This window comes from Lingula anatina, chromosome 7 (assembly GCF_051362555.1).
Source record: "Lingula anatina isolate TDL-2025a chromosome 7, LinAna3.0, whole genome shotgun sequence".
Lineage (NCBI taxonomy): Eukaryota > Metazoa > Brachiopoda > Lingulata > Lingulida > Lingulidae > Lingula > Lingula anatina.
In genome coordinates this window covers 20,653,624-20,668,096 of record NC_141773.1, presented here as the reverse complement: position 1 = coordinate 20,668,096, position 14,473 = coordinate 20,653,624, and the positions used below count along the sequence as shown (strand labels likewise).

The following is a 14,473-nucleotide window of genomic DNA, read 5'->3' as shown; positions in this document are numbered from 1 at the left end:
CAATTTGATTCCCAGTGGTTTTCTCGCAACTTTCTTCATATGGTTGCATGTTTGTGGCTCCTTACAAAGTAGAAATATATCGTAATTAGGCTTAATGTGTCTGGTATCACGTGACTGAGCGTCCGCTGAAATGCCTGGTCCGGATTTAGACACAGGTACATGTAAGTCTTGTCCAAGATTTGACACACACACATGCACGTCATGCTAACCCTAACCTATACGGATCAAATGGAAAGGGGACTCACGCTACACCAACCTTGTTTTATTTTAATGTGTTAAAGCTTACATATTTTTATTTCCCACGCACAGCCGATACAGAGTGTACATTAAATCTGATATTTTGTAAAATGTTGTAAGCAATAAAAAGCCACGAGGAACGGTAAGGTTCCTTGATACTAAAAGTTACTGTCAGTTTACGTGTACTACAAATAATTTTTTAAAATTCTTTATCTCGTGATATAATATAAGTAGATCTGTATTTTTATCACACTTTCCAGGGTATTAACCAGTATTTATATGGAGTGTTGCCAATAGCAGCTTTATGATGATAGCTTTAAAGTGAATTTAAGCTACCAACTAGAATCCGTGTAACCGAAAGTCTTCCAGTAATATTCCGTACTGTTCTTCAGCAGACTTCTTTGGGCCTTTGTGAGGTAAAGCTTCCAGTTATTTATCTGGCTTCTGGCATTCAATACAAGCTTTTTGTAACCTGTGCTGGGCTTGGAACTGCCTGTCACCGTCATCTTCAACACATGACTTACTATACCAGGGTGGTACTCGAGCTTTAAGAAGCTAAACAACTGTTTAACTACCGTCACGGGCGCCCTGCAGAAGGTTTCGTGGCGCATAAACAACCATTTTGGATTATTTCCATATGTTCTGTAGAGCTGTACAAGCAGCTTCAGTTGATAATGTCTCTGGTGCATGACTCGTTCAATTAACTCGTCGGTACAAGGTGACGCAGACCAATTCAACATACGCCTACAGTCGCTTGCTACCAAAGCACCCGGATGTCGGACTTTGGCCACTACCAACAGTCCGTACCTTCCTCCCAGCCAGTCTGCGTATTTCAGAGCTATGGGGTCCTTTAAAATCAGCCTGCGGTGGGAACCGTGAGTGAGATTCCTGCAATCCAGAAACAAGCGGTTGTAATAGTGCTCCCAACCGTGCAAGTCGATATCAACATTTATGTCTAGTTTCCGGTAGACATTCGGCTTCTTACCGACACCGCAAACGTCTTCACGCGCGCCCAAATTCATCGGTTCGTAAATTTGACGTGTATCCGTTGCCCGAGAGAGGATGTGACCTATAATGCTTGTTCCCGAACGCGGAGGACCTGTGACCAAAATATCAGGGCGACCGGGTATGGGTGGTGGTATGACATCTTCAAATTCGATGGGTTCTGGGATGTCAAGAGTGTTCGACATTTTGTAGCTGTAGCTGTAAGAGTCAAGTCGTTCCCAGTAGTATCGCCGAAGGTGAAATTTCTCTTTTGAAAAAACGTTCTTTTTGACTTTATCGTTGCTTAATTTAATCCATGCAAATGTATAAAAAAACAATGCTATAAAGGTTAGGGCTCCTGTTCTGGAAATGTACAGGATCCTCATTTTCGTATGACTTTTGTGAAAAAAAAACGCGTCTGCCCAAAAGACATCCACTTACAAATCAACAGTCAGTCTGACTCCTGCAGGTTTTCTGCCACATTTCGGTAAATTTTAATTGCACCCAACTTATGAACTATGTTTCCTCTAACAGGTCTTTAATCCTAAGGACGTTGCACGAGCCATATAAGACCTAAACAAAACTCGAATTTAAAGCTTTTCCCATGTACTCATGGCTGCTTGTTAAGCACTGTAATGCACTTGTAACGTAGTCCAGTTGGGGGAGTATGATCAAAAACGCAATTTATGTCTTTATAGCATTGGCTCCTTAAACAGACGTTTGGCATGAGACACATGAAACAACAGAGACGCTGCAACGGTCAAGCATTACGATGCTCACGTGTTGACCATTCGATGACTCAACAGGAGTCCTTTTACACAATTTCTGACATTATTTATTTCCTTTATCTACCATGATTCATACACGCCGTGACAGATTCCCCTTGTTTTAACATTGTTTTCAGCCTAAGGTGATACAGTACATGTATACACTGGTCGAAAGCATGTGACGTCGGTCTCCACCGTTCACTGCTAAGATGGCTTGCAGTCATAATACGGTCACATGGTGGGCCGAATTTAATCGCCGCTGCATCCAGTTAACCACGTCTTTATTATTGAATATAGTGATGGTATACAATTCTTACTTTAGAAAAATAACCGACACTCGTCCGAATCTTCTAGACAACGATTGCGTGACATTGGTCAGTGAGTACCTGATGGTATTTCGACCCCCCACGTCAGTCAGTGATCTCTAGGATAATAAGACGGTCAAATGACAGCAGTGACAATTTGATCTTATCATATACAGGTGAATGTCCATTATGACATTTAAGTCTCCTTTATTAGGCGGAAACTACAACTGAAAGTACCACAATATGCACTGTGGAAGCTATTGGTGTTCGTCTGTCTTTTGGCATTTGTTTCAGTCTCAATGGGAAATAAGTCTTTTGCTGCCAGATGACTAGATTTTAACTACTTTTGCTTATTGAAGAGTTTGCTCTCCAGTAAAAAAAAATTCTGGACAGCAAGATCAGTTAAAAAAGTCAACGTCTCGTCATCTAGCTGCAAAAGGCCTAAAGGAGTATGGAATGTGAATATCATAAAGCTATCCAGGGAGAGCCAATTCCACCACTTCACACCAAAAGGATTTCCTAGGTTCTCAAAGATTTTCAAACATTTAAATACAAACTGATTGAAATTCTGGATAAAGTTGATAAGTTCAAAAAGGTATTCCAATGTCTCTTGTGCAATGATAATATAAAGGTGAATCGTTTCCAGAATATCTTAACGTGTTCCTTCCTCAGAAAGCATATTATCACATTAACAATTCATCACCCATACCCTTGTGGGGAAGCCCAAAACGTTACGCTTCATACGTAAAAACACGTTAAGAATCTTAAGAAACACATTGCTTTTTATGTAATTAATAGAGAAAGACACTAAAAGATTAAAATACAGTACGTTATCAGAATGTACAATAAACCGTAGGCATATCATTGTTTGAGACGTCCAACTGATATTTATTGAGATATAATTGCTACATGCAGTTACTGTACATACATTCAGCCAGCGTGATCGACGACAGTTACGGAAATGCATTCGTCGCCTGTACGTTTACCCGTGTTCAAAACGATAACTTTAGGCACATATATCTGCAGCTGACAGGTTGTAAAATTTAACCATATATATTTTTACGAATCTGAAAGTATCTTCATGCACTGTATACAGTCTACCGTTTTGTTTAATCACATATAAACCCTCTAGATTCCGACGACATTACACCACGATAGAAACACACTGATAGAAAAAAACCATTGTCTGACATATACACATATTACCAAGTTGTTTCACTGTATTCTAAAGCTCTCCAATAATACTGCGTTTCATTCTTTATTCGTAAAATTTGAGATGGTGTCAGTCTCTGTTTCCAGTTATCTATTTGGCTTTTGGCGTCTAGATAAATTTCTTTGTACTTGGCGGAATTTTGAGGATTGTCTGCAGCTGTCATTTTTGTTACTTCCGCCTTTATTTCATCCGTGTAGGCCAGCTTGAGAAATTCAAACAATCGCCCCGTTTCTTCCACCGGTGTCAAGCAAAATGCTTCGTGGCGCATGAAATACCAGTTTGGGCTATTCTTATACTTTGTGTAAAAATCTGTTAGAAGCTGCATCTGAAAGTGCCTCATTTGTATGTATCGATCAACAATGTCGTCTGTGCAGACGTAGGTGGACCATCTTGAAGCACGCGCGCAGTCACTTCCAAGCAAAGCACCCGGATGTCTGACCTTGACCACTATCAAAAGCCCGTACCTGTTTCCCAGCCATTCAGCATATTTCAAAGCAATTGGGTCCTTCAAAACGAGTCTAGGTTTAGGACCTTCTGTGACATTTCTACAGTTGACAAAAAACCTATTGAAATAATCTTTCCATGCGTTTAAGTCCACGTCCAGGTCAATGTCGAGTTGTCTGTATACACGAGGCTTTTTACCCAGATTACACGGGTCCCTGTAAGCATCCAGGTTCATTGGCTCGTGGATGGTGCGCGTTTCCTTGGCTAGTTCAACCACCCCTCCTATAACGGTCGTGCCCGAGCGGGGAGGTCCGGTGATCATTATATCCGGTTGGCCTGGCATGGGCGTCGGTATGATATCTTCAATTTCTTTGGGTTCGGGGATGTCATCTTCACCTTCCTCTTCATGTTTCGAACTAAAGAGGTTTAATTTTGACCAAAAGGACTTCCGAAGCTGAAGAGTCTCGTCCGATACTGACTTGGTTTCGACTGCAACTGGATTATCAGATGTCGTGTATAGATAGATAACGAGGATAAACAGTGTTACCGCTCCAATGGTGGAGGCTGTGCGCATCTGACGGGCGTACTTCCGGGTGAACTTCAACTCGCCCACAGCGCCTATACAGCGTGTTGGTAAACTTTTCTTATTGTGGTCCTTATCCGCCATTTGTACCTGTAAATATAGATCATACCATTGCTAAAATCAAAGCAAAGAGAGACACGATGTCCACTTCACCAGCGTTTAATCATGTCATACATGGGAAGGCAAAGATTCATGACGTACATTGTACTGGGGCATTTCATTCACACAATGACAGTGGTGGATTTAGGGGGGGGGGGGGTCAGGGTGGTCCTGACCCCACTTTCGATTTCTAAAAACTCACACCAATGGTCCACTCTTGAAATTAGAATTTTGACTAGCTGAATTATAGTTCTAAACCGCATCAAATGGCACCACTCGCCCTCTAACATACCAATTTTTTTCGGGGCCCTTCATCGGGCCCCAACCCCATGCCAGAGGACCGCCCCTCCCTTTCAAATAATCCTGATGTACATGTAGTATGTGACGTCATTTATGCCAGAAATATAATGTGCTTGATCAATGGCCTAATTTTAGTGTAATTATAAACATGCTTAGGGCAGCATATACTCTCAGCTTTTAACACAAGTATACCAAATGCAGACAGAAACAGTCGCGATTTATTATAATCATTATTATTATTGGAAAGGGTGGATATTTCACAATCTCATGCTGAAAATATTTGCCTACACGCACACGGAGTACCGTAGATTTTAAGACTCGACCTTTGCTCTTTTGAACAAATTTTTCAATTATTCATTCTTAAACAGAGTGTCATTAGTATATGGATCAACATACTTGATTCCGTTTGATATATGAAGATGAGTTTGAACAATTATGTGGGAACCAAATCGATATGCCATAAATAAATGATGTACGTATACATCTATAATTAAGTTTAAACTGCATCTTCAGCTACTAAATAATTTAAACAAAAACCCACACATATTGCAGTAAAATGATAAGTTTGCCATATATCAACGTGCAGTTTTTATAGGGTCCAGCTTAATGACCATTTTAAGAGCTTATTAAAAAGTTACTTATGGTAATATCTCTTGGATATCCTCCTACTTCATACTGGTCGTTGTACTAACTTGTAGTAATGTATTAAGACAGCCATATTAACGGCGACTGAAGACTACTCATACCGTTATTTCTGTGCTACAACTGTCGATTTCGAACCCAGTAATTGACAATCCCGTGATGGACAGCGTAAGCAAGGTGAACTGGAACCGGGATGCACCACTAAATGTGTTTTTACTGGGGGTGGTCCCTACTCCAATAAAGCCAAATGTTAATAATATTTTTTTCAAATGTAAGAAATGTTTTTATGATTTGCCTTTGCATTTTCCCATTTCTTTTTAGTGGCAAGATTCTTACATGTTTCACTTTTGTGAATCAATTAAGATCTTTTATTTTTTAAAAAGAAAATATCATACGTTATATAATCAATTACAAAATATGCAATAACCTGCCTAAACTGTCGAACCGCTCAGTAAGTTCCTTGTTCAACCTTGTCCTTTCGGACAGACACACACAGATGAAGAGATTTCAGTTTTTTTACATTACTTATCACTATGCTTACGTTACTTCTGATCGGATACCCACAAACTAAGATTCGGCGATTGATTACATGAAACACCTCATCATATTATCAGTCTATTCTAGTAAATTTACTGAACGATTTTTTGCTTACCTTCTAAGAAAGTCCAGATCCCTCCAAAACCTAGCCACCGCTGAAACGAAGCACCGACTGAAAAGAGCACTGCACACGTAAGCAAGCCTTGACTTCACACGCTGTCAACTCAGTGACACGTTAGTTATACCGCGCAGGGCCTGATGATTAGCAAACATTTCCAGGCATATGATTGTCTAATAAATACACATTAAAATTCCATGTACGCAGACCGTGTTTTGAAAGCTTATGGCGGAATACGGATACTGAATGCAGCAATGGAAAGAAATACCAGCTGCTGCAGACCGGGTTATTTGAAGTCTCTGAAATATTAATATACGTGTGTGTTCAAAAGTAAAGGTATATTATCTATGCCACATCGGCTGCATAAACATTTTAGTTCCTTACTTGAATTGATGTCATCGGTGTACATGTGAAAATGTATACATCTGTTATGTTAAACAGACAATGCTGCAGCATGCATGTATGTGGTGTTAACATATTTTTCGAGGATGAGAGAAGATAATGTAGAACATAACACGAAACTCACGAAATAACCTCTTATGAAACAATGGACGAGGGGCCGAAAATGTTAAAGTTTCAAAAGCGGGTCCGATTAGAAGGGCGACTACCCAGCGCCCCCCCCCCCCCCCCCCCCCCCCCCCCCCCCCCCCACCACCACCACCACCACCACTATCCAATCAAGGTGACAGCCGAGCGTGGATGAGCACGCGGTCGTCCTACAAAATTTGTTCTGGGGTATGATACTCCGAAATTCGATCTGACACACACCTTGAAAATGGGTAGTGTAGTCCGATATACCGATTAATTCAGGATCCTTAGGTGCCAAGTCTGGTAGCTGGGTAGGCCTGGGCTCTGAATTAGCTGCCTTGATGATACACACCCAGCTTTTCGCCAAAAACACGCAGAGGAAAATCTGCGGGACAGGGTCACATTCTATATCCATTAACAAGACAAATCTGCACAATTAATTCCAATTCTATCTTCAAGACTTCGTAAAGGTCCAAATACGTCATACCCTTATTACTTTCTTCTATATTTACTCAGCGTCTACAGGCCAATAACCCTAGCAGCTAAGTCCACACAGGCGTGCGCGCTCATAAATCACCTGTACGTATACTGACACTTGCCCCGCTGCCTTTAAGTAAAATAAGTAAATAAGTAAAATAAACAACGGCTACGATCCTGTACTACTTGTGGTTGTTTATACAGCCATTTTAGGTGGAAAGCTGTGGGCAGCTTTATACACAAAGGTGCACTGGCTCAATTGTCTTTTACTATTTAATTGCTGAGACCTGTTATAGGCTATTACGTTACCGACGAAGGTATGGCAGTTTATGACCCGATTTTACAATAATAACATTTGTTGGTAGAGGAGGAAAATATGGTGTAAGTTGAATTATTTATGCATTGTAAAGAATTTAAAAATACGAAATATTTTACTACCAAATATATACTTTAACTTCAGAAAAAAGAAAAACGTGGCGACTCTCAAGCAGTGATCTAGAGAGTACAGGCACTTTTTTTAGTACACGCGCATTTCTAAGTTTTGATTTTTTACTGCTTTAAGTGAAGTCACAAGCATCTACATGTACCTCCGCTGCAAGAGAGACACAAAGACTAGAAACTTAAAAACTGATTTATGGAGAGTAAGTTATTGAACGGGTTTGGATATGATTTACCTTTGTGAAATAAATGTCGATAATCGCCATAAAATTTTAGTTTTCGCTACATTAAGGCCTAACGGTTATCATGCATGTTTTTAATGTTTTAATTTCAGGAGTATATCCTCTCCAAACTCTGGATCAAACTGCTGTTCTGCCGAAGGCATGTTGCGAATGAGACGATGGATACGACGGAATGCACATATCTTCTGTTTAATTTCCATCTGTACTTTAATTGTTGTTTATCAACTGAACTACGAACGAGGGAGCGGATATTTAGCTGTCTGTAAAGAAGGATCCAAAATACCCGAGCATTCAAAAATCGACCCCCTAAGACTGAAGCGGTCTTTAACCAAGGAATATTATAAGAGATACACGCTCCATGGGAGAGTGTTTAAAACAGGCGAGAAATTCATTGACGTAACGACAAACATAACAACCTCAGTTGTCCATAAATTTAGCAGCGAAGAAGTGGAATCCTTCTTCGATACCGAACTGGTGGATAAGTTCTTTGTAATGTCACCAGGTATGTCGTCTGCGAACGGCCACAGTATCGACCTCGTATACAGAGTATGGGTAAAGACTAAAGACAACAAACTAGCCCAAATGCAAAGTGTTCTTAACAAAAACTACCTTGTTCACCAAAGGCTGCACACAAATTACACGCCGAAAACCAAACCGAGAATACTTGGCATCCCAGCACCAATAATACAGACATATGGAGGACCACAAGATCCGAGAGTGTATCACTACGCAGGTAGTCCTTGGGTGATTTTTAATAAATTTTTACCCACTAACAGAACCTGCGAGCACAAGATCACCAATGTCGCCTTGTACACATATAATCTGGACACACATCAGATTCGCCGAATTCGAGCGATGAACGGCGAGTTTCGCTGCAGAGAGAAAAACTGGTCACCTTTGGTCAAGGACGACAAACTGTTCTTTATTTACTCCCTTGAACCCACGGTGCTTCTCCACTGTAAAACCAACGGGGAATGTATGTTTCGGCAAACGTCAAATAGCATTTCTAAGGTAAATGCGGGCCATCAAGTACTTCCTTTGATTAGAGGTTCTACTCAATTTGTCCCTTATAAGTGGCCATACTATGTCGCCATCGTGCACGCAAAGTGGACCAAGACCAGCGTATCTCCGAAATCGCCTTTGAAGTACACCAACCATATGTTGCTGTTTAACGCCGAGTCTTACGAGATCACGTTTATGAGCAAGGACATCCAACTGAGAGACGACTTCCTACGGAGCTCGGTTCCCGTGTACCGCCACATTTACTACCCGTTCCTCTATCCCGTCTCTCTTCTGGTTCGCGACCCGGACACGCTGCACGTGGGCTTGCATCATAACGACAGGGACAGCGTTGTCATGGAGATATCCGGCGTGGAAGAGGTTCTCAACACGGTAATACGGCTAGCTGATGAGAGGGGTCGTCCCGCTCCTCGAGCCGCCAGGAAATATATAGCGGGCATGAATCCTTTCATGTAGACTATATATGTACCGGTATATCTGGTAGCAAATGTTATATGCCTGTAGTTTCTGTCAGTTTTTTTATGTTTGATTGTAGTTACTTGATCCCTTGTGCTTGGGTTTAAAATTTAAAGTTCATTTTCCCAGGATAGTTGCTCTGTTTATGCATAAACTAGTGACAATCATGTTAAATGAACCCTCAGTTAATCTCACATATTTTACGTTGCTAACTGATTTAGGTGTTTGAAGGCATGTACTATATATTACATTTTTTTGTTGCAGAAAAAGAAACGTCCCCAAATTTCTCATTATGGCAAAAGCGTCAGTCTCTATGACATTACGAAAATGTCTAAAAACTAGAAACTTAGAACTCTAAAACGGGTTGTTGAGTCTTACACCCCATTTCCATAGATTTTTAGATCGATCTATCCCTGTGGGGAGTCTCACTAGATTACTGTCAGCTTGGCCGGCTTACTGTCCCGCCTACTAAAAGCTGTAAGGGGGTAATTAACTATGGTGCCCGCTCGGCTGACTGCAATTTAGCGTGAACCCCCAGGGAGTTAGGGTGATCTAAATCTTAATCTTTAGATCGATCTAAATCTCTGGGAAAGCACCCATAAATTTGTTCACAGTGAGATTCGAAGAAAAGTGATGAAATTTGTAGGCAAATAACGTCTTTGATACATAAAGGTCTCATTGTTTTGTTTTTTAAAATATAAATCTAATGGAGAACTCGAGACAAGTAATTGTCGTTTTCTTCAGCGGAGAGTTTTTTTCTGGTATCAACTGTCATTAAAAAGACTTGAAAAAACTGATGTATTGTTATTCATTTATGAATATGTTGATATAACAAACAGAACAACTTAGTGAACTATTCTTTGCAGGCTGTGGGATATGCATTGAAATAAATTGTACATTTGACGTGGATTGGGTCTTGAGTACAAAATACAGAAATCGCACAGATGAACTAAATAAACCTGTAAAAGATTAGTAGAACAAGAAAAAGGTTTTATGTTTCGGAGAGCTAGAGGCTAGTATGGTATTCGTTTATAGGAAAAGCTTATACACACCGACGAACATCATTATCTGTACGACAGGAACTTCACTGGGTGCATTTTAATAATAATAATAATGACTGTTTGCAACTAAAATTGTTGGATTGTATACAACGAAAAATGTTTTAATTGTGAAATAAAACAAATAAAACAAGATGAAATCATAAATAACAATCGTTAAGATTAAATAAAATATTTGGCACACCAAAGATATTTAAAACTACATTAAGAGTTATTTAAAACACTAAAAGTTATTCAGTTTTTTAAAGAATTCATAGAAATATGGTGGAGTAATGTTTTCGATAGCAGTGTGTGTTTTCGATAGGAGTAATGTTTTCTACTAGTGCAACTACTACTGCTAGTGCAACTGCTACTGCTACTGCTACTGCTACTGCTATTGCTACTACTACTACTACACTTTACTTCTACTACTACTACTACTACTACTACTACTACTACACTGTACTACTACTACTAGTGCTACTGCATAATGACTGCTGTTGATATAATTGATTGGTTGATTGATTGGTTTACTAATTGATAAATTGACTAATAGATGCAAGTTCCACTGCAGTGTGGTCATTTCTATTAAACCTGCTGCTGCCTCCTCCGCGTGGGACAACATTTGATCAGCTGTAACAAGCGGACAGGTGTGTCATCGCCATTGGCAATGTCAGCCGAAAAGGAACATCAGCTGTATCAGCAGGTTCCCCCGCCTCTCTGCTACAACACCTGTCTTATAATTAACAAAATGGTGTGTGTGTGTGTGTGTGTGCAAAATGTGTTTATAAGGCGTTAAACTTGGGCAATGATAGTACTTTTTATGATAACTTTTTGTGACTCCAGAGCTGAATACTGATTTTTAAAAAATAAATATAAAATTTATGAAATTATCATAATTAGAATCCAATGAAAATGTAATATGGACTTTTTAAAAGGACCTTGCTTGGTAAACGTCAGAGCATTAACAATTGCCCACCTGTGCACCGTTATGTGGCACTCGACTGACTTTGCACAGCCATAATAGTTCACGTGCATGTCTGTAAGTGAACCAATAATGTTCGGCTGATTAAACCGTGGAAAGCAAAACACAGGCTGGTTTAATGAGATAGAGCAGCTGTATACATTCGTGTAGATTTCTCAGCTTTATTAAGCGCTTAAAACTTTACATAGGCCATGTTGGTGTTTATCCACCATTCCCATCCACCTGTATACAATAACATACAAGTAGGCGTTCTCTGTCACCATAGGTTTTCCTAATATTTCACTAACACACTATTGCCACAAACACACAATTCACTTGTGCCAAAGCGTTTTGCAGATAACTCTAACGTCTTTCAAGTTTGACGTCCTTGTGGATCGCGACTTTTTTCCAGAACTGGGTGTTGTCTGTCACCAGTGATAGTGCCAGTTCATAGGTGAGTGTTACTGAAGCCTTTGTATTAAATTCATTGTTAATGAGAGATCGAAAAAACGTTAGACATGAGAATATCATCTTCTAAGCGACCTACACGTAATCCTGTGGCCACATATATATTGTATATGTGGATCTTAATCATTTAACAAAAAATGGTAATGAACACGAATTTTTGAAAAAATTTCATACCACCCATTGTAATAATAGTGCGCGTTATTTGAAAAAAAGTCCGAATGTAACTTCTGGACGTCTACAGCATCGATATTCCACATGTTCCAAATGGTGGATTATAAGGTGACTGCTGGTATTGTGTCAAGGGATTTACCAAAATAAACTAATCTGAAGAACGCGTTTGAATACAATCTGAAAGGGCAAATTCCGTTTTCTATGGCGTTTCTCTAAAGTAGCATGTCCCATTTATTATCGAAAATAGCAATAAGACATCATAATCATGGAGTCACAGTACTGAAAGTGTACGCACTATTTGTTTAACATAATGTGCTACTTCAGAATTAAAGGGTTGCCTCTTTATTATCGTTTTTGATAAGGTTACAGATACTTAAACTGTTTTGTTTCAAATTTTCAGATACAAGACGAACCGAACTACGAAACAGTGCCTTCTGAAAACACTGTCTTGCAGCACTTACCAACAGTATAGAACTGAAGATTTGGAAGATTATTTTATAAAATATTCCTAAATTAAAAGCAAACTTTCCAAACTCACATCATAGTGAAGACTCTTACTCGACATGATGTATCATATTCCGACCCGCATGGCTTCATTTTTTCCCTTACGCGCGCGCCATGTTTTTTTAATTCTTCTCTTAACGTCAGTGTCTCTCTTCTTTCTCCACCTGAGTGACGTGGCAAATTTGCACAGCGTTAGGCAAAAATCCAAAGCGAGGAGTACTCTGCCTCTGTTGCACAGAGTAAAAAGAAACACTAACAGCAGCTACGAGCTAACCTATTCCCTCCGTGGAAGGATTTTTGGGAATGGAACCAAAACAGAGGATGTCAGGCATGTCATCACGACTTCGGTCGTCCACGAGTTCAAGATGGAAGGATTTGAACGCTACTTGGACATGGAGCTAGTACGCTACCATTTCATTCTCTCTCCGGGCATGACCCCCCGGTGGGACGGCACCATTGATTTGGTTTACCGCCTTTGGTTGCTAGTTAAGAAGAATTACCTTACCAACACAAATAGCATGCAGCAGCCAAATTATTTAGTTCACCAGCGTTTGGACTCTAACTTTAATCCGATATCCAGGAAACAAATATTGGGGATTCCTGCACCCGTCATCAAGAACACTGGAGGGCCGCAGGATCCAAGGGTGTTCAGCTACCGCGGTACTCCGTACGCAATTTTTAACAAATTTTTACCGAACAATTTTACATGCTCCGGTAAGATAAGCAAAGTTTCAATGTATTTGTTTAATCTTCACACAGCTGAAATAAGCCGTTTAAAAGTACCTAATCAAAGACTGAAGTGCAGGGAGAAAAACTGGTCGCCGATCGTTATTAAAGAAAAAATTATGTTTTTATATTCTATTGATCCAACTGTTCTCGTAGAATGTGAACCATCTGGCAATTGCAAATTTGTCGAAACAAAAAATTCCCGAAATACGGTGCAGCATTCAGGCAATGAACCCCTGCCATGGATTCGCGGCTCAACGCAGTTTGTTCCCTACCACTGGCCGTATTATGTCAGCCTTGTTCATGAACAATGGAAAGGAAAGTCTGAAAAGATTGGCGCTGTCCGATACACCAACCATATCATGGTCTTTAACGTCAACACATTTGAGATATCGTATCTCAGTCAAGATATCAAACTTCATGATTCCTTCCTCTATAGATCGCAGCCCGTGCTGCGGAGCATTGTCGACCCCTTCATTTACCCCGTGTCTTTGATTGTGTCGGACCCGGACACGATGCACGTGGGTCTACATCACAATGACAGAGACAGTGTAATAGTTGAGATTAAAGGTGTTGAGAAAATCATTCAGGCGGTGATGGCTTCAGGGAACAAACACAGTCACCCAGCCCCTCGCGCTGCTAGGAGGTACTTGTTGAGCTGTAACCCCTACGGAACGGAACGACGATAAGTTATAATGGACGATATGTCAAAGCATGAAAACTGGTGATCACTCTGACAAGCCTTGTTGGTAGCTTTTTTAAGACAAAAACTATAGAACAGCTCTGTACCTTGTATGACAATGGAATCGCATATTGATGATTGTTTGTTTCTGTTCACCGTGAACAGTAGTGTGTGACTTACACTCATTCTCAGTATATAGGCCTATTAAACATATTTTTATTTTATTATAAGTAAGTGAGCGGAAGAATTGTTTATCGAAGTGGAACTAAACAAACATGAATCTAGCAACTTACAAAATAAAATGATATTTACTAGCTTTATCTGTTCTCACAAAAATAGCATAAACAGACTTAACTAAAAGCCTTCGTGACTGTCGCGCAGAACCATCTCACATTCTCCAATCAATCAAATTAATTGTTATTAAGCAGAAAATCTGCAACTTGTCAAGAAGCCAATATGGTGTCTCACGTTTCCGAAAATTTTAATTTATTCCAAATAACTCAATAAATGGATTGGGGCTGCTTTCATAAT

General features: G+C 39.9%; 2 protein-coding genes and 1 long non-coding RNA gene across 4 annotated transcripts; 2 read left to right on the top strand and 1 right to left on the bottom strand.

The window, feature by feature from the left end:
* The first annotated feature begins 669 nt into the window (after nt 1-669).
* Nucleotides 670-10,601, top strand: LOC106175124 (uncharacterized). 2 transcript variants are annotated; one of them, XM_013556968.2, is made up of 2 exons: nt 670-2,469; nt 8,007-10,601. In XM_013556968.2, exon 2 carries the CDS (start codon nt 8,056-8,058, stop codon nt 9,388-9,390), a length of 1,335 nt encoding a protein of 444 aa, XP_013412422.2. In that variant the 5' UTR covers nt 670-2,469; nt 8,007-8,055; the 3' UTR covers nt 9,391-10,601. The 2 variants fall into 2 exon arrangements, with proteins under 2 accessions (XP_013412422.2, XP_013412423.2); XM_013556969.2 differs by lacking the exon at nt 670-2,469 and adding an exon at nt 7,280-7,615 and having other exon boundaries at nt 8,007-10,599.
* On the bottom strand, nt 3,158-6,320 carry LOC106175123 (uncharacterized). Its single transcript, XM_013556967.2, has 3 exons — nt 6,227-6,320; nt 5,679-5,803; nt 3,158-4,623 (listed from the first exon to the last, which is right to left on the bottom strand). The coding sequence occupies exon 3, from the start codon at nt 4,615-4,617 to the stop codon at nt 3,496-3,498; it is 1,122 nt and encodes a 373-aa protein (XP_013412421.2). The 5' UTR covers nt 4,618-4,623; nt 5,679-5,803; nt 6,227-6,320; the 3' UTR covers nt 3,158-3,495.
* A 1,030-nt stretch (nt 10,602-11,631) lies between the features above and the next one.
* LOC147760863 (uncharacterized) lies at nt 11,632-14,256 on the top strand. Its single transcript, XR_015335517.1, has 2 exons — nt 11,632-11,845; nt 12,431-14,256. It is a non-coding gene; the product is annotated as an uncharacterized LOC147760863 (long non-coding RNA).
* Nucleotides 14,257-14,473: the final 217 nt, after the last annotated feature.

What these genes read in the sequence shown, in the direction of transcription:
- LOC106175123 (XM_013556967.2), bottom strand. Translation starts at nt 4,617, where the DNA reads ATGGCGGATAAGGACCACAATAAGAAAAGTTTACCAACACGCTGTATA.